Below are 20,501 nucleotides of genomic sequence, written 5' to 3' on the forward strand. Positions count from 1 at the left end.
AGTAGAATGTTGTTCTCTTCAGGGCACATTCTAATTTTTATTCTTTTGGTGCAGAACTGTCTATTCAGTTTGTTGGGTAGAGACAACAGCAGAGCATTATGATCAGAAAAAGAGGTATTGATGCTCGTTGGAAAGCCTACACAATGCCATTTTTCGTAGTCATAAAGCAGTGGTTGCCTGAGCCACGTGCAGTTGTTATGGAGTCGTTTTTAAAAAGTATTGAATTCATTATTCATTCATTGCAACTCAGTGGCAGTTTCTTGCACTCTTTCGATTAAGGCGACATGGAGACATGCGGTGGGCTACTAACTTTAGAATAACGGCTTTGAGTTGAAAAGGAATCTGACAGGCTGTACAAAGTCAGATCGGACGCCAGACAAATGAAATAACATTCGGTAGAGTTTGTGCTGCCGTGGAAAACAGTTTTCGTAGGGCCCGCCAAAAAACAAGCGGTTGCTTTGAAAATGTCTGACCGCTCAGTTACACAAATTTTGAGGTCATTTTCCTAAAGATTGATTAGAATAATAATCTGTTTCATTTAGTTAATTATCCATACAGATAATCACGACAGATCCTCTCCATGTTGACCTAATAAAATAAAAGCATGAAACTGCTTCTGAGTTGCAATAACTGAATCATAACTTTTTTTAAACGACTCAATAACTGTTCAGTCAGTCAATTTGAAAACCCTCTCATAACAACACGTAATAATTTTTTCTCTGTTATAATTATATCGCATATTTTTTATTTGAAGTGCTTCAACGTTGCCTTTTGACTTTAGTAAGCACTTCAAATAAAAAATGTGCAGTTTAATTATAATGAACAATAACAACCGCACATAGATCATACGACCACTGCTCTATGACTTCAAAAAATGGCATCGTATAGGCTTTCCAACGAGCATACTCCACCACCCTGAGACGGTCTGTCACTAAACAGTGCAATGAAGAAAATAGATCGGTTTTTTTGCCGCACCCTGTATATTCAAAGCTTAGTACCTACTTAAACAAAATAATGTAAATTAGTATTGTATATAAAAACAGTTAAAATAAAATGAAATGCTGATCTTCCTCTTACATTCAAACTTAACGAAATGTAAAGTTTAATTTGGTGCAAATACCTGCTTCTATGTAATCCAAATTGTTGCAAAGTTCGACTTCATGAAGTCGAAACTACTATCCCCTCACATGAGCCTTAGTTGTAGTTTACTAGGTTAGCTGTAGTTACTAGTAGTTGTGTGACTTTGCAGCAATTTCGATTACATATAAGCAGTTATTGCACCAATTTATATTTTCAACGTAATCCGGAGGCTAACTTCAAAAATGAAATGGAAAGATTGTCATCTTTTTTGACTTGTAATAAATCCTGTATAGTATCGGATGTCAGGTCACTAGTTGAGGCCATTTAAAATAATAAATATCAATTTATTACAAATGAAAAGGCTTTAAAGGATAACACAAGCTGTGATAACTCGCTAAGGAAAAACGTGATTATAAGCTCATCAAAAACAATGGCTTGTTGGTGTCTCCAGATAGTTCCGATGATTGTCGAGGGAGCAGCCCGAGCTGCGGGGCTACCTTCAGAGCTGACAATTTTGTATCATTAAACAAAATGGCGAGGGCCACTAAGTGTGGCCTTCTCAATCTATTGGGAAGGAAAAGAGAACAATAAATACGACCCCAAAGGGTTAATTTTTTATCAGGAAAACTTTGAAGACTGCAACATTAAAGCTTAATTCACTACGAAAAAATTCCAGAACTATTCAAATCCACACATAAAAATTGGGAATAAAATTTTTCTATCAACTACCCTAGTATTTAAAATTCCTAGTTTTAAAGCTAAAAAACCGTTTATAACGTTAAACTCTGAATATACTTTAATTTACACCCCTGCCCCTTGCTACGTACTATATTCTGGTGCTCACTAGACTGTTTATTTTTAATTTGTGATCTCTTCACGTGACCCACCACTATTGCTCCTGCAACGTTACTCACGATTTATAGTTATATATTTATATTTATAGTTATAGTGGGTCACGATTTATAGTTTGGGAACTGCTGACCTAACCTAATCCAACTGCACCTTTCTCTAAGAGGTGTACCGGTCTCCTATAATGGAAAAGCACCAAACTTATTTCTTGAGCTTATCAAATTATCCATAGCTACCTTGGTATTGGTTATACAATGGACTTTAGATCAAAACTCTCTAAACAAATGTTTTCCACACATCACCTTAATATTAAGGATCAGTGTCGGATTTAGGTTATTTCTGTCATAACCTTTTAAGAAAAATATTTTAAAACCTTTTTTTTATTATTCAAGGTAGGAGTAAATTCATAACCTGGAGTAAGATTAATTCTATTAAATACTTAAAAACACAAAGGAAAGCTTCTACGATCACTCTAAATAAAATTATTGTGAGTTTCAGGGTAGAACTGTTATTGTTGCAGCTGCAGGAATTTACATTCCCCAATGTTGGGGGGGGGGGGTTTGTGGAAGCTCTAATGATTTCACGAACATTCTTATTTCTTACTGATATAATCTGCGCTCTTGCTCCCATTGCAAGAGAATAAATAAAGTAAGTTTTTAAGGCACTTGCCAAGGCTCATACCATCCACATTATTCAGTAATGACTAAAGGAGTTCATTCTAAAAGCTAGGCTCTTTCTGGCTAATCACACTTGGAAATTTCGAAATAATGGTTTGATTTATATTTACATTTTTTAAATCTCATGAAAATGTTGAAACAATATGGTGGGGAGCTTTTCTTATATATTTGCCCCAAATGTTTTAGCTTCTTTAAACAGTTAACTTAATGTTTAGTGGCTTAACTAACCTAACTTAGCAGCTAATATTCTTTCAAATTAAAATATTTCCAAGTCATATGCTTTATGTATTGCCTAGCTAATTCAAGAGGATATATTTCTATTATTTTTCAAATTGTTAACCTCTTTTGTAATGATTGGTAGATTGGTCTCTAGGTAGGGACTGGGACTTTCAAATTAAAAACAACTTTTATTAATGAACAATCAGTCTTATTAATTGAGCTAATATGAGTACAAAATAAGTATAAAGTATAAACTACCGGTATATGCCGATTGTATGGATACATTTGGATAAAAACTCAAACCAGATACAAAACTACACAAACTATTTGTAAAAAAGTAGAAAACTCACAAAAACATTGTCCTTGTCGCACATGACGATTTAGTTAATTTAACTTTGTCAATAATCCAATCAAAAAATGACGAAGGCAAAATACAAAGTTGGCAACTTCATTTAAAATTGGGACAGTTAATTTTAACTGTTATGGAAACATATGCAGTAAAAAGGGAAACTGTCTGTTTGGATGAACAGCATTAGTCAAGAAGACAGGTAGATGTACAATCTGTCAAATCTAGACTTCATTATCATGTTGAACCACTGACTAAAGAAGAGGTACAATATGCAGTTAGTGAGTTAACGTTAAGACCCTACAAATTACAAAGTACAAGGCAAAAATTAAACAACAGCAGAAATAATAGAGGATAGAAATGGCAGAGAAGCTGTGGGGTTTAATTTAAAAAATATGGGAACAAGAAGAAACACCAACTGAGTGGCAGGAAGCAGTCGTTATCCCCATACATAAAAAAGTAGAAGAAGAATATCATGGTAATTACGGAGGAATCTCACTTCTTAGTATTTCATATTAAGTCATTCACAAATTATCCTAAATTGGCTAGATCACTACTGTACTAAAATGAAATAATTAGGGAACATCAGGTGGGTTTTATGAAGGGTAGAGCAATAAATCAACATTTATTAAAAGAAATAATAGTCAAATAATGAGAGTATAATAACAAATTTTGTTCACTTTTTATCGACTTTCAAAAAGCATTTGATAGCCTTGTATCATTAATAAAAATGAGTATTACAGGATCCAAATGTCAAACAAGGAGATGGGATGTCACTTATTGTGTTTATTATCACAATTGCGAAGTAGGAACCAGGATAAACATATTAGCCTTTGCAGATGATGTTGTAATTGCAGAAAAACTAGAAGATCTCTAGAATCTCAAGACTTTAACCGAAATATTTATGAGAGGCGGAAAAAGTAGGTTTAAAATTAATGATTGTAAAACTAAGTACATGCACTTTGCAAAGTCAAGAGTTTTAAATACCTAAGAGTAAATAATATCAAATCAAAATACTGATAAACTGGAGATCCAAAGCCGAATAAATTCTTCCATGTGTGCAATAGATTACTGTAATCCAGATCCGTGTCTCACAAAACAAAAATCTGCCCAATTCTCCTTTACAGATCAGAAACATGGCAAATAAATAATAAAGATGAACAGAAACTAATTGTATTTGAAAATAAAATACTAAGGAAAATTTATGGACCAATATGTGAATGAAGATGACTCAAAATGGAAATAAGACAATTTTACGACAGCACACATATAATTGGGGAAATTAAGTGCCGAAGAATCAGATGGGCAGGACACATATTGAGAAGAGGCGAAGAATGCAGACTGAGAAGAGTTTTAGAGGGTAATACGCTTGGAAGACGACCTTGAGGAAGAACAAAACAGATATGGTGGAAAAAAGTGAAAGTAGACATGTAGAGAATCGGAGCAGTAGGGCAAGATGCAGAGGACCGGATATTGGATAACATGGCGAAGATTTTTTGATGTGGCGATAGTTAAGTAAGTATGAAAACACATCCAATTGAATAAGACTACTTGATACAACATAGTAGTAATGTTAACTTAACATATAAGTTAAATAACAATATAATTATTTATTTTACACTTGCAAATTGACCATAACACATAACTTAACTTATATAAGTTAAATAACAATATGATTAATCTTCATAAAGAAACTGTTAACATTGGTCTCAATAAAAATTAAAAATTCATCAATATGTTATTAAAAATTAATAAAATATTGGTGAAGTTTTTATTTTAAATTTTAACAATATGATTATTTTATAGTATCTGTGGTAAACATTTTTTAAGGCACTTGCAAATTTACCATAACAAATAACAACTGGCCAACCCTGTTTCGATTTGTAACAATATTAACGCACAATGAGAGTTTCATGATATAACCCGTTGTTTATTTTACAAAATGTTGTTTGCTATTGAGCATAATTCCTGTGACAGATAGTTTGAAGACATTTATATTGTGCCAATATTGTTACATTTCTAGTGGGACACAAATTATCAAGAATTTTTTTTTTTAACATAATACTTTACAATTAAAATAATGGGGTTGAATTATAAAACTACAAGTATGAAACTTTAGTACTTTCTGATTGAGTAAATTTCACTCCGTTATTCAATAAATAAATATACTTTATATTTATACAACTTTCGCCTTAATACTGTACATTTTAAAATCGAGGTTTACAATCACTAAAACCCACATTTAATTTTTAAATGTCCAAAACATATTTGAAAGAAAACATTATATTCCTACAAGTGAATGGTTATTAGTTCATGATTTTTTACATCAAATTGCATTCTATTTTAATGAATATAAAGTTTTAATATTTTATGATAAGTAAGTCTATTACAAACTGACTTAAAACTTAGTATTTCAAAATTTTGATTTTGTTGCATACAGTATTACAATAAATTAACAAAATTGTCACCGCTTTACTGTATTATTTGTGTCCCAAATAGTTATTGTTACTTTTTACAACCAGTTTTCAAGTACATTTTGTTTTTAATGGACCAATTTAAGCTCTAAGCTAAACTACTTTAATAAACAAGTAAGATAAAAATATAAAAATAAATTTAACAAAATAAATTTACAAAATTAGGAACTTGTTTTCTTTGATACTTAATCATCAATCACACTAAAGCCCCTTGCCAGCTTCACCAATGGTAAGGCTAGTGAGAACTTGGCAACAGCATGGCAGAGCAAAGTAACACTAAGTGGTGGTTTCTCTTCCACCAACTAACACTCCCTGACTAAATGCGGGTAACTTACAAGAATCAGTTATTTCACTGGAGTAAAGTTTCTCCTGTCAAACACAAAATAACGAATGAAACAATATTGTAAACACTGAAACACAAAACAAATTTTTATTTAATACTGATAAATCACTTTTTAAGTCACAGTTGAGCTGAAGATGTCACTTTTATGTCACAGCTGAGCTGAAGATGTCGCAGTTGAGCTGAAGATATCTTTTCACAGTCACAGTTTTGCTAAAGATATCACTTTAAAGTCACATTCGAGCTGAAGATATCGCTAGATGTTGGTATTCTGGTTGATGGATTAATCATCTCTCGCTTGAACCTGTAGGCTGAAAACAAAATTGGATCAGTATTTAAATCCACTAAGAAGAAAAAATTTATAATAATAGGGATACCTTGTAGTTATTTTCCCTACTGTTCAATTACAAAGTGTAATTTAGTCCACGTGGATTGGTTTGTAAAACATCTAAGGGTCACCAAAATTTCTATCCCCCTGGAATTTTATTCTCTGTGCATAGTTGACGTCACTATGATGTAGTAACCTGAGCGCTCAAAAGATTGTTCGCAGGCTGAATTTTACCACCACAGATTTAGAATTCTAATGAAAATAGTCAGTCCATGATAAATTAGATTAGCAATAAAAACTGGAATTTTACCCCTGTCCAAATAACTAGCGTTTAGGCAAGTAACTAGCGTTTAGGCAATTAACTAGCGTTTAGGCAACTAACTAGCGTTTAGGCAACTGTAGATGTATGTCCCGGATTTTTACCCCCGTTATTTAACCGCTGGAATTTTATCCCCTGGCCAGATGGGCCAGAATCTAGCCCATATAAATGTCTATACATGATATAGAAATTATTAAGAATAATTAATTTTTCTTCTTTCAGTTTTAATTTAATAGTAAACATGTTATTATTAAGTAGCCTATCACAATTTATCTGTAATCCCAACTAAGTAAACAGGGTTTGTTGTTTAATTTTGATATTCAGAATTTGGGTTTGGGGCCAACTGTTGGTTAATATGTATGTATAATAAACTATGTATCTCATTTAAATGATAATTGGGGGAACAACTCCTAAACAATTTATTATACCACTGTGGAAAACAATTTATTTCCTTTCCGTTGTACAATAACACAATATGCAATTTTTTTTCTTCGGGCACAAACCATGAGCACTGAAGGTAATCAAAATACCTGTTAAAAATGTAGTAGTAGGTATCCGGTACAAAGTATTCGACCAATTGTTGTGTTTACTGCAAGTACACCCAAATGTTTGTATATACATATTAACCAACAGTTGGCCCCAAAAATCGAATCCCAAAACTTGGATAGCAAAATTAAAATCCAAAACCTGTTTATTTAGTTAAGGTTTAACAGGCTACTTAATAATAAAATGTTTACTATTAAATTAAAACTGAAAGAAAAAAAAATAATCATTCTCAACCAATGGACCCGCAAAACAGAACCACGACCAAGATGATGGGCGACCTACAGGGACCGGACCCAGGATGGACAACAGCAGCCGGACCAGGACCAACGCCACACCATCAGCAGCAGGGCCAACACAGGCTTGAGGAGGCAACGCCAGTCCCAAAGAAGAGGATTTAGGGGATGGACATATCTTGAAAATAATATCCTATAATGTATGTGGTCTGAAGAGTAAGGTCAGTGGAGAAAGTAGTAATTTTTTTAAATTAATTAATGAGTATGATGTAATTTTTTTTGTTAGAAACCTTTATAACGGAAGAAGATAGGGAATTTATTTCAAAGTTATTTTTTAATTACAGGTTATCGTTCCGTTTGCCGTTAGAACAGCAAATTTTGGTAGAGCTAAGGGAGGTTTAATTTCTTGCATAAATTTAGGATCTAAGTTTGTTAACAGTTTAAGTTTTAATGAAATCCACAATGTATCATGTTTAGAAGTGCATAGTAATATTAGTGATCATTTGTTTTTGCTGCCTATATATTTGGGTTTTAACGAGTGGGAGAACGATTTCAATAGTTTAAAAATTTTGTTAAGCGAAAATCATAATAAAAATATAATAGTTCTAGGAGATCTAAATGGAAGAATAAGCAATGAGCAGGAACTATTAGAGTTAGATTATCTAAGTGAGAATTTTTATGGGAAAAGAATGTCTAAAGACAATGTAATAAATACAAATGGGCGTAGATTGTTAAAATTATTTGAAGACACAGGACATATTGTTTTAAATGGGAGAACCCCGGGAGACTGTAAGGGAGAATACACGTTTATTAGTTCTGTAGGGATGTCAGTAATTGATTTAGCGGTAGTTCTAATAGGTGTTTTAAGTAAAGCTTATGACTTTAAAGTAATATCTCACGCAGGTTCTGATCACATGCCAATCGAATTAAGTGTGAAAATGTCGGAAGCAAGAGGTGAGGAAAGGTTAACGAACAACCTTAACTCACTTCCAAGGTTAAAATGGAGTGAACGAAATAAAAATATTTACAAACAGAATGTAGATAAAAAGGTTGCACACCTTCATATTACAAATGATAATGCGGATAGTATAGATAAGATAACGAGGTGTATTAAAGAGTCGGCCTTTGAAAATACAAGTAAAACAGGTGCAGTGTTTATAAAAAAACAACCATGGTTTGATAGGGAATGTTTCTCACTTAGAAATAGAGTCTTTAGTCTACTGAGATTGTTTAGAAAAACTAATTCATTAATAAACAAGCAGGCATATTTAGAGGCAAGCAGGAGGTATAATTCAATGTGTAAAAACAAAAAGATAGCTTTTCAAAATAATATTATAGATTGTATTAATCACGCTAAGGATGGGAAAACATTGTGGACTGCCATAAACAAATTTCGAGTATCGGAAAAAAATACGCTTGCAGGGATTGAACCTGAACAGTGGGTACAACATTTCCAAACTTTATTGAATCCTCCAATAATGTCGGGAACAATAAGTTATGCTGAGCCTTTTATAATGAATGAATTAGTGGATAGAGATTTTACTCGACAAGATTTGCAGTTAATTTTGACTAAAGTGCAAAATAATAAGGCTCCAGGGTATATGATGGCATCCCATATGAATTTTTCAAAAATGCGCCTCAAGCATTACTAAATACTATGTTAGATATATTTAATAGGATATTTCAATCAGATGTCGCACCAGGAAGTTTTAAAAAATCTATCATTTTTCCATTGCACAAGAAAGGTGACCGGAATTTAACTCAAAACTACAGGGGCCTATCTTTCATCAATTGTATTTCAAAATTATATACAAGCTTATTACATAATAGATTATGGGAATGGGTGAATAGTCAAGGAATTTTAACTGAGTTGCAAGCAGGTTTCCGTAAGGATTACTCCACTATTGATAATTTGTTTAATCTTACAAGTATGATAAAACTACGACTAGCTTCTAAGGGTAACAAATTGTATAGTTTCTTTATAGATTTTAGCGCTGCGTTTGATACAGTTGACAGAAACGCTCTATTCTATAAGTTATCGGCTCTGGGTTTATCAACGCGCATGCGCACAGCACTGCGAGCTTTGTATGACGGTACTGAATCAGGTGTGTGGTACAACGGTAACGTAACAGAATCCTTTGAAACTAAAGTAGGTCTGAGGCAAGGATGCGTGTGTTCACCTTTGTTATTTTGTTTATTTATAAATGATATGTCTAGTAGTATAAATGGTGGCTGTATTTTTGGGCGAAAGAAAGTAAACATTTTAATGTATGCAGACGATGTAGTTCTGCTAGCACCGACTGCCACAAGTTTACAGTTTATGATCAATAATCTAGAAAAGTATTGTGATACATGGAACTTACAACTAAATCTAAATAAGTCAAAAATTATTGTTTTTAGAAATGGAGGTAAGTTAAAGGAAAACGAAAAATGGACTTTTAAAAGAAGAGATATTGAAGTAGTGAACAGTTATAAATATTTAGGGGTAGAGTTAACTTCCAAGTTAACGTGGGAACATCAGATGAGCACAAAATCAAGAAGTGCAAAGTTAGCAATCAATAATATCTGGTATAAATTCTTTGTCAGTAGTAAAATTTCGTTGGAAAGAAAGTTTAGTTGCTTTAATGCGGTAGTTAAATCAATTCTGTGTTATGGCTGTCAGGTTTGGGGATATCAAAAGAATGATAAAATTGAAGGGGTTTTGAAAATGTTTATTAAGAAAATCTTTCAATTGCCTAATAATACACCTAATTATGCGCTATATTTAGAAACAGGAGCAGAATCAGTATATTTGTACACTTTACATAGTAATCTAAATTACTTAGTTCGAGTCTTATCCCTTGCTGAAGACCGGTTACCGCATATACTGGCGAAACAGGTAATTGAAAAGAATGTGTATTGGTGTGAAGAATGGCGGAAGCTAGGGCGCGCGCATGGCGTAGTGGTGGAAATGGATACTGATCCGGTAAGTATACAATCGGCATTATTAGGTGTCCTAGAATCAGTCAGAGAGGCAGAATATCGGGCGAATTTGGAAGCGGCTTTAGGATCGCGTTATCACCAAACATATGCGACCTTGAACTTGGAATTGGGTAACTCGTCCTATATCAATGCTAATTTATCTCTAAGGGCGATAAAATGGATTTACAAAGCACGAGTTGGAGTAATTTATCTAAACTACAAGCCTTGGATAGGTGATCAAAATTACGTGTGCAGTTTATGTAATTTAAGGGAAAACGAGGATGTATTTCATTATATCTGTAGGTGTCCAATCCTTGCAGGTGTAAGGAAACGTTTTCTTCAAAAAAAAAGAACTTACTAGGGAAGATTTACACTCATATTTAAATGGTAGGGACTGGCGAAGTCTAGGATGTTATTTAATTAATGCATGGAAATATAGATATGAGCTTGTGTCAGAATTTAATTTTGCATAAAAAAAAACACAAAAATACATTGTTTGCCATCCTAACGTGTTGCAGGGAATATGGAAAATAAGGAGAAAATAAAAATTTTTTGTATGAAAGCTGCCAGCCCAGCTGACAGTCCTTTGGGCTAATGCTGATATAGTGCAGTTAAACAAAACAAAATGATATTAAGGTAAAACACGATAGAATAAGTGTGATTCAAGGTTGTATGTAGATATTTTCTTTGTATATGGAAGAGTTATTTATGGAAAAATCTTATTATTTTGTAATGCATTGTTTTAATGAAAATAAAGCACTGGTTTCATTTCATTTCATTTCATTTAATCATTCTCAATTATTTCTAAATCTGGCCAGGGGATAAAATTCCGGGCCGCACATTTTGAGCTGACCTCGTGAAGGGGGTAAAAGTCCGGGGGTAAAATTTTGGCTCTAGGTTTTTTAATTTGATGTGTTCTGCTCAGATTAAATTCTCAACCATGAAAATATACATTTAAATACACCTTTAATCTATCCAACTGATGTTGTGCAAATAAAAATTTGCGGCTGGAATTTCGCCCCTGGTTTGTGACGTCAGTTTTGCCCAGGGCGTAAAATGCTAGGAGGATAAAAATCTGCTACCCCGTATCTAATTTTCAACATTTGACTTTGCTCACTCTGTATGATAACTGAATAAAGACAAATTTAGGCTAAGTTTATTTTAAGTTAATCTTAAACTACAGGTATGGTCTTGGTCTTCTATATGTAGACTATATTTTTTCATGTACAAATTTTATAAATAAATAACAAAATCAATATGATTCATGGTTAAATTAGTTTGAAAAAACTAAATTAGGTCCACTAAGGTTTCTAGCTTTTCTCTTTTCCCAAATTACTACAAAAGGACTTTGTTTATAAACAAAGCGTATAAGCAAATCTGAAATAACTTTTGCTTACCATAAATCAGTCTTGTTAAATTTATATTTGTTTAATTTTTATTTTATGGTTGGCGGCCTCTTATCAGACCTTATTTTAGAGAACTTAAGAAATAATTATCTGAACTGTTGATAAAACGTACTCAGTATACAGGGTAGAAAAAAGTCCCAAGACAGTTAAAAATTAAAAAAATTAAGATAGGGTCAAAACACTTGGTGCAAAGTTACTGGGCATTAAATAATTTTTAAACATTATTCAGTGATACGCACCTCCTCAGGGAGATGACTCGCTAAGAATCAGAAGAAATTCTTAAAAGTAAGCATAAGTTGATATGCAATCAAATTAAAGGGCTTCATTAGTAGTAGGTAATTTGACTTTGACTAAGTAGAATACAATCCCACAAATTAAAGCTCGAAAGAACAACTAAGTAAAAAATAGCAGTCGTTCAAAGATTCAAAATGGCAGATTCAAGGAATCTTTAAACCATTTTGGACTCAGTTAACTGACAGAGTTCAAATTTGCGGCATTATATTCTACTACTAAAAGCCTTTAATTTCAATGTACATATCCAGGGCCGGTTCTAGGAATTTTTCAGAGCTAAGCGAACACCCGAATCAGCGCCACTTAGGATTCCCCCCACCACCACTCTCCCCCAAACCAATAACATAACATAACCGTATTTGTGAATTTTTTCCCAATAATTTTGGGAAGAACTTTTTATAAGTTTAGGTTAGAAGAATACTTGCAATAAAAGACTGTTTATTATTCGCATAAATTTAAAATTTTTACACTTTTACTCATCATATAAACTTTAGCAAAACCAAGGCCACACTAAAAAAAAAACAGGCCGTAATCAAGGCCACACTCAAAAACAGGCCGTAATGCTCGTCAATCATGACGTCACGATAGAAGACGGCAATGACGTAATTAAGGTTATATTTTTGTTTTCCATGAAAAGATTAAAACAAGCAGCTGATCACAAACGGTAAACATTACATCATTGCCGTCCTCTATCGTGACTTCTTTGGGCTGTCTGGACTCGCCACCAGATGACTTAAACAAAAAATCTACTCATTGATTTGGCTTTTTTTTATCTTCCTCTTACAAATTTGCCTTACCCTTTTTATAATAAGTGCCAGACGTTTTTTTTTTCTGCCATTGTTTTCTTAGTATCGGCTCGCTAGATGTTTTACTCATTTATTCAGTTCTTCTTATTTAATGCGCTAAATATAAATTAAACTTAAAACACTCGTAATCATTCACTTATGAACAATCATGAATCATCAAAACAACGCCATTACGATACCGATACACGCTAATACGCTAATACACTAAAAGAGTGCAATACAACGTAGTGCTCTGCTCTAGGATAAGAGTCAGAAGGGAGGGAAGGGAGGGGGAAGTTTCTTGTTGTGACAATTGGTGCTGCGCGCTTGCTTATCTCATCTCGAGTATGAGTGAGTCGTGAAATGAAACCCACAGGCGCCGCGCTGTACGCTGCTGAGCGTCAGCTCACTATAAAATCGAAACTGCAAATGGCATCGAGTCCTTGAGTGGTATAGTGCTTTACAAATATACACATTTTATATACACAAACAGAATTAATGCCTTTATTGTGGTATACTTGAACTCTGAGCGAAAATAAACAAAATTACGTTGTTCACGTAAAAAAAAATGTTCCGTTGGCGACACGGCGCCACTTTTTCGTGGCGCCACATGCGGCCGCGTAGTTCGCGTATGGGTTAAACCGGCCCTGTACATATCAACCTTCGCTTACATTTAGATTTTCTTCTGACTCCTAGAACGTCCCCATGTTAGGTTAGCTTAGCGCTGAATAATGTGTTAAAATTATTTAAAAGTCCAGTAACTTTGTTCCAAGTTTTGTAGCTCTACCTTTATTATTTTTTGAAACATTTAAAGCTCCCCTGCGACTTTTTCCCACCCTGTACAGGGAGTAAAATGTTAAAGTGGACTAACACGGGTTTAAAGCTTAGCTTAAAACTTGTTTGATCCTCAAATGCAGTTAAAAATAAGAGACAAAAACAGGGTGTCCACAGAAAATTTGTCATTAATTTCCATGACTTTCCATGACTATCCATGACCATTTACCATTGATTTCCATGACTCACGAACTTTACTCGAAAATTATATATAACATACACACACGGATAATACTGCCTATACAAGTAATTTCACAAAAAATACTGAAATATTTATTAATGAGTAATAAATTTTTCAAAAAATATGGTATTCAAAATAAGGAAGGAAAGAAGAGAACCCAGCCTCCTCCGTCTCCATAGCTGGCGAAGTTCTCTCTCCACTTTCTTTTTTCCTTCCGATATAGGTACTTTTTATTATTGATTTTGGTGTTTGCTAAATTTAGTAAACACCAAAATCAATAAAAACCAATAATAAAAAGTTTAACATTTCAATATACACAACTTTTTGCAACAATATTCTACAAATAATAAATTCAATTTTATAAGATATAGTAGGGACAGATTGTATTTAACTATTACCTCAAAACTCATAAACCTATACAACTGTAATAAATTAAATTGTCGTGCATTTGTGAAAAACTGAAAAATCCTGAAAAATGCTATAATAGTCGGGGTTATGGCCGACTAGAGCATTGAAAAATCCCCTCAAATCTATCCATCATTGGGTATTTCCATGACTTTCCACGACTTTTTGCCTATTTCCATGACCAGAATTTTTTTCCATGACTTTCCCTGACTATCCCTGACTTTCCAGAATGTGGACACCCTGAAAAATCTTCGATTCCAGGGAAAAGAAACCAAACAGACTATTTAACTAAAGCCAAGAAATGAGCTTGACTTCAAAGTCAAGCTCATTTCTACAACAACCACAATACTTCAAGGAATTTGCAGACTAACTTAATTTCCATTTGCCTAATTAGATTTTTGCTAGAATATGTCCTGAAACATTTAGGTTAACGAGTATGTGGATTTGCTACTACAGGGAAGGTAATAAAGTGTCTTAGTGAAATGTTAATCGCTTAGTATTAAATAAATAAATTAGACAAATTTAATCAAAATAGTTCCATAAAAAAGCAAAATACAAAAGTTTACTTATTTTTCATTAGAATACTATAAAGGAATCTTTATTTTATAGCTTTTGGATTTTTTTTATGCAACTACAGAATAACTTGTTTCTTTCTCTCAGTATTAATTTGAGCATAACTAAGGCTAGCAGAGGAAAAAGAAAAATAGCTTCTTAACCATAAAAGAAATGGGTGAGATCAGATCAGATAACATGTTCAAAGACTACTATGGGATGGCAACGATTACAAAGACTGGTTAGCTAGCAAGACTATATTTTACAAACCCTGTTAACCTAGGACTACTGGTGATAGGGTTATTCAATGTATTTTTTTCTAATTGGGAAATCTGATAGCACAGTGCTAAAAAATATGTTTATAGACAACTTACAAACAGATATGTACTGTAACTGAATATGAGCAATTATTTTTTAACCATGATAAAACATTGATACAATATTGGGATAAATCTTTTAAGCATTGATTTGCATTGATTTGGTGTTGTTGAGTTCAATTTCATAACCTCAAGCCTCAAAGATCACTCTGTCTTCCAAAGGCCAACTGACAATTGGAAATGTGATACAGTAGACTCTCGCTCATCCGGACCAATGTGGCAGACGTCCGGTCCAGAATTATGAAAAATCCGAGTATTACTATTACATTTTTAAAGTTTTAATAATTGTAATTAGTTTTATCAAATATAACAGTTTTAAATTAACACACATTAACACACATGTTGTCTATTAGTTTTATAAATATTGACAAAACTCCTATCTATGCACATTGTACTCCAAAAGATGTTATGAGTTAATAAAGAATTTTAATTTGAATTTTGAGCAAATATTGGTAAGTTTTGCCCTTTTGGCGAGCGGTTTTGTCAAAACACTTTAACAGGAGTGTCTCAAACAAGTTAAAACTCATCGTAATAAATTACAGTCGGCTACTGTAGGCCTACTTTATTTTACAATACCACTATTGCACTGTATTAGTAATAATGTAGCATATGGCCTAATATGCCTCCTCCCACTCCCAAAAAGGCATGTGTCATCGCCAATCAATATGATTATTGATTCAGATTTTGCAAAAAACGCCTGAAGACGCAAAATGTATGCCATTAATGTGATGCGGGCTTGCTTGCACAATAAATTAAGTTAGTTACACTTTTTTTTATTTGATAATATGTACTGATAATAAATACTGTGAAGCTAAAAAAAAAATCACGATTGCCGATCCAGATTAGCGGGATCCGGACGAGTGATAGTCTACTGTATGATGTGAATATGGAAATAAAAGGGAAAACAAACAATTTAAAATTACACAAGGAAGTTCAATTAAGCCTTAGCAGTTCATTTTTATCAATAATTTACTTTGAAATAAGCTTACCATAAAAATGTGGTGTGCACGAGCCAACATACCTTTGAACTACGGAAAGAAGATGAACATGTTTCTTTTTATATCAATAGGGCTGATGTGGAAACGGTCCGACTTCTCTTCTACTACAAACTCGTTTACTTCTTGCAAAGATTCTACGGGAGGGTAGAGAGCTACATGTTTTGCCCATTCATCATAACCCAGCTTGTGAACGTATTTGTCGTAGATGGCCTTATCCAATGTGGGTCCTTGATAAATGATATCTAATGCCCCCGACAACCAGATCCATTCTTCGTCTGTCTCTTTAAAAGTCCGTCTTAGCTCTTTCACCTTGTTCACAAGGTTGGTGAGAGATTCATCTTCCCACTCTTCCAGTGCATGAAAGTTCAGTTGTACCAATCTGACGAAAAGCTTGAAGGATTCCAAAGTTCCTAAGTGTAACAGGCAATTGAACCCGAAGATAACTGGACCAGCTAGCAGTTTAAATCTTTCATTTGAGTAAAGATGTTTTCTAAATCTAAAAAACAAAAGACCAACAAGTTTAGCAAAGGAGTAGTAACTGTCTCTGGTGTAATATTTCAACAGTAAGTGTGGGTCGTTACCATCTTCCAGGCCAGTAGCATGTTGAAGATCATCATAGAGATGATTTAGGTTGAAAAACATCTGTCTTTTTATTCTCTCTCCGAATTCAACTGTATTCGATATTAGTGCAAAGTTCCTCGTGGTTAAATCCAGTATGTGGTCACTCCTCATACAAATCGATATCAATGTATCAACGTATGTGATTACATCTTTGCTTTTTTCAAAATATTCTAATGTCGACCAAACAAGGTCTCCTTGTTTAGTACGAGACAAGTCTTCAATATCATTGTACAATCTTTTCCAGGGCAAAATCCTTTCTTCTTCTACACTGGAAAACACTGCGGTACGATCAAGGAATTTTGTTGGATCCACTTTTAAGTTTATAATACCAAAATCACGTCTTCCATGGCCAAAAACTCTAATTGGTCTTGTTGGTGCTCTTTCCACTGGTTTTGGTTTTTCCTTTGTAACCGACACCGATGTAGGTTTATGCCCTAAAGGTTGTCTTCTCAACCCAAATCTTTGACGGCAGCTCATGGTTTGATTCAAGTGATAAAATTGTATTCGAAAAATGTCTTGTTAAATGAGATAACAAGTATTAAATTGCACCTCACATTTCTTGGCGGAAAACGGTGAATTGTTCTATCTGTTTATATTTTCTTCACATTTATCTGTAAAAAACATGGATTCATGTTAGTTTTACCATTTAAATGTAATGTTCTATTTCTGTATTGTATGGATAGTATTTGTACATCTTTAATTTTTAAAGCGGGATAATCTAAGGTTAAGATTTCCTAGGATTTACTGAGTTTGAAAATTGAGATATTCTTCTCGGCCAGGCAATTAGACCAAACCTAACCTTGAAAGGAGAAGGGACAAAGGAAAGAAGAGCCCATAACAGGATTGTCTTTAAGGTGTCTGGTGTGTGCTTGTTCTGTGAGGCATTATGTGACTAAAACTCAGTTCCTTCTGCCTAGCCACTCAGCCACTCTTTCCTATGCCTCCTCACAGTAAGGGACTGATACCAAAATCCCCATGGATTCTTACAATACAATCATTGGTAAAAAAATTGGAACTCGCAGCCACAAAAACAGTGTATTGTTGCAGATGAATTGGTTCAACAAATCATTAGCAAAGTGTCTTTATATGTCACAGTCAAGTATTTCAATGATCTTTTAATGTGGTATGTCTAGATCAGGCAGGGGTCACTAACCTACAGCTTCGATTCCCGGTTTCCAGGTCGGCTGGACACCCTTTTTATCTATAAGTATAGTTCACAACTCTTACTTTCCATTTTTTCAACAAAGATAATTAGCTGTTATTGTCACAGTGATTGACAATAACAAACTACAGTTCCATTATTGGTTGTCTGCGTATATTCTAAATAAAGAAACTTTTCAATTAATGCTAATGATCAGAATAACAAATATTAACCCTTAATGAGCATTATAGGTGAAAAGGTGAATGCAATATTCTCACTAAAAACATGTTGTTCTTTTTAAACTTTGAACTTGATGTTGTCTCGTGTATTGTCAATTTTAATACAGTAAACTAAACTTCCTATAAAGAAACTTTTCAATTAATGCTAATGATCAGAATAACATATATTAACTCTTAATGAGCATTATAGGTGAAAAGGTGAATGCAATATTCTCACTAAAAACATGTTGTTCTTTTTAAACTTTGAACTTGATGTTGTCTCGTGTATTGTCAATTTTAATACAGTAAACTTAACTTCCTATTATATGGTCGGAGGCCAGTCCGGATAGCAGTTATTCCAGGTAAAACCAACGTCCCTTCAACTCGTTAAATTAGGGTGTAATGCATACTATATTTAAGTCTTTAATAATTATAACGTAAAAATAATAAAACTAGACACTTTGGGATAATCACTGTAAAAACAAACACCAAATGTCAATTCTTTGTGGCTTTTAAATCTTTAACTACAGTTAAAGTCTTTCTATCTTACACTACGGTTCGTGACAGTTGCAAAATATTTTCTATTGCATTTCCACATTAAAAATTACAGTAAAGCAAAAGCACACATCAGTATACTGAACAATAGGCGACGTAGTAATATAATGTATTTTGTATCTGTATGAATGTGACTAACGATACATGTGCACATCATGGGAATCACCCAAAAACTAACTAAATATTTTACTTAAATTTGGGAGAGCATTGTATTTAGATCACTGGTCTCTAATCTTTCCCATGAGAAAAGCACCGGCCACTTCCTGCCGATCTAGTTCGGTTAAACCTATGAGGATTAAACATTGATGGGACAGGCCGGAGTTTCGTTGAAACGAGCAAGCACGCTTCCTCCAACGACGCGCCCCCACTGTACCGAGGAGGGGGAGGCAGCGCTACTCTCCCCCCACTCATACTGCATTCTATGGGTTTTGTACCATCCTCATTAATGACATTATAAATAACTTAAGCCGAATAGTGTCGTAAGCCTTGTAAACAGTGCCTCAAAGGAATTCCCCAATCCCGACGAAGAAAATCAAAGAAATCCCGAGTTTGGTTACAGAAATAGCAGTTATTTTAAAATTAGACTTAATTATGCAATGAAAAATTTTAAACATAAATTTGAATCGTAATATTAGAAGCCTAAGTAAGAGGATGATCATGTTTATAAACCATTAGTACATCCAAAGGTGGGTTAATTAAACAAGGATGACTTGTTTTTTACAGTTCATTATCCTTGTTTTTATTATTTACACTACTACTATTGTGCATTATTGATTATACCATTCATAATTAAAAACTCAAATCATTCGTGATATTTTAACATATTTTCTGTAAAAATAAATAAAATAAGATTTAATCCCTTAATTAAGAAAAATTATAGGCCTATGGCCACAGAAGACGAGAAAATGGAAAGTCTACACTTTTTACTCAAAGTTTATTTGATATTTCTTAACTAACAGATCAAATATGGCTCAATATGATATTAATAAAATCAAAAATCGAATGACCAAGAAATTGTTTTTGTTTTTATGTTCGTAATTTAATTGGAACGGCTGTTTGTAATAAAAGTGAGTGCAGCTTTGAATTTTTAACATTGGCTTTTTAAAATCACCTCCACCTGCCTAGCACATAAATGCCTTCATTAAAACTAGCAAGAAATGGTATTTAAAAATCAAGAAATGATGAAACATGCTAATTTTAAATGTATTTTACCATCCAAAATTAAATTTTTCCTTCTAACCTAAATTTAGTGGGGTTGTTTTAAAAACTGTAAAAATAAAAAAAACAAATAGTTGTAATTTTTTTATTCCTATTAGAATATGGATGTACAAAATACTATCTCTTATGGAATACGAATAAATTGTTTATTTGCATTGATATATTTTCTTTTTTCAAAAAGGTAATTAAAGACGAAATTAAATTAAATTAAATAAGTTTATTTAACCCAATTTCATTACAGAAAGATAAATAAACAGAGATCAATATTAACTATGATTAATCTGCCATACTTATAGCTATCATATGTTCAAAGTCCAGAGCATAATAAATAGTTTTTACAGAAAAGAATTAGGTACAACATTCGCTGGGAAATTTAATTTAGCCTACTTTAAGAATGGTGAATGACAGGTGTTTTAGTTTAGCTGCAATTTTAATACGAAATGGTGTGCGTTTTTTTCCCTATCCCTCATGTTATAGCGGCAGCTTTTTGTCAGTCTATGCCACGGCTCCTCGTGGCCCTCTAGTGTTCTGCTAAAGCTGGCTTCAC

The 20,501-nt window shown here is 33.4% G+C and overlaps 1 protein-coding gene across 2 annotated transcripts in view; it reads right to left on the reverse strand.

Annotated features, from left to right (window-relative positions):
* Nucleotides 1–3,013: 3,013 nt before the first annotated feature.
* LOC128998404 (uncharacterized) overlaps nucleotides 3,014–20,501 on the reverse strand; it is a 34,720-nt gene continuing 17,232 nt past the window's right edge. For both annotated transcript variants that reach the window (XM_054424518.1, XM_054424519.1), the window contains 2 exons: nucleotides 16,225–17,433; nucleotides 3,014–6,296 (listed from right to left, as the gene is read on the reverse strand). In XM_054424518.1, coding sequence (XP_054280493.1) covers nucleotides 16,232–17,299 — 1,068 coding nt within the window. In that variant the 5' untranslated portion in view covers nucleotides 17,300–17,433 and the 3' untranslated portion in view covers nucleotides 3,014–6,296; nucleotides 16,225–16,231. The remainder of the gene's footprint in view (nucleotides 6,297–16,224; nucleotides 17,434–20,501) is intronic.

Source organism: Macrosteles quadrilineatus, unplaced genomic scaffold (assembly GCF_028750875.1).
Source record: "Macrosteles quadrilineatus isolate MER2022 unplaced genomic scaffold, UCM_ALF_1.0 Scaffold_7__1_contigs__length_78375512, whole genome shotgun sequence".
NCBI classification, from domain to species: domain Eukaryota; kingdom Metazoa; phylum Arthropoda; class Insecta; order Hemiptera; family Cicadellidae; genus Macrosteles; species Macrosteles quadrilineatus.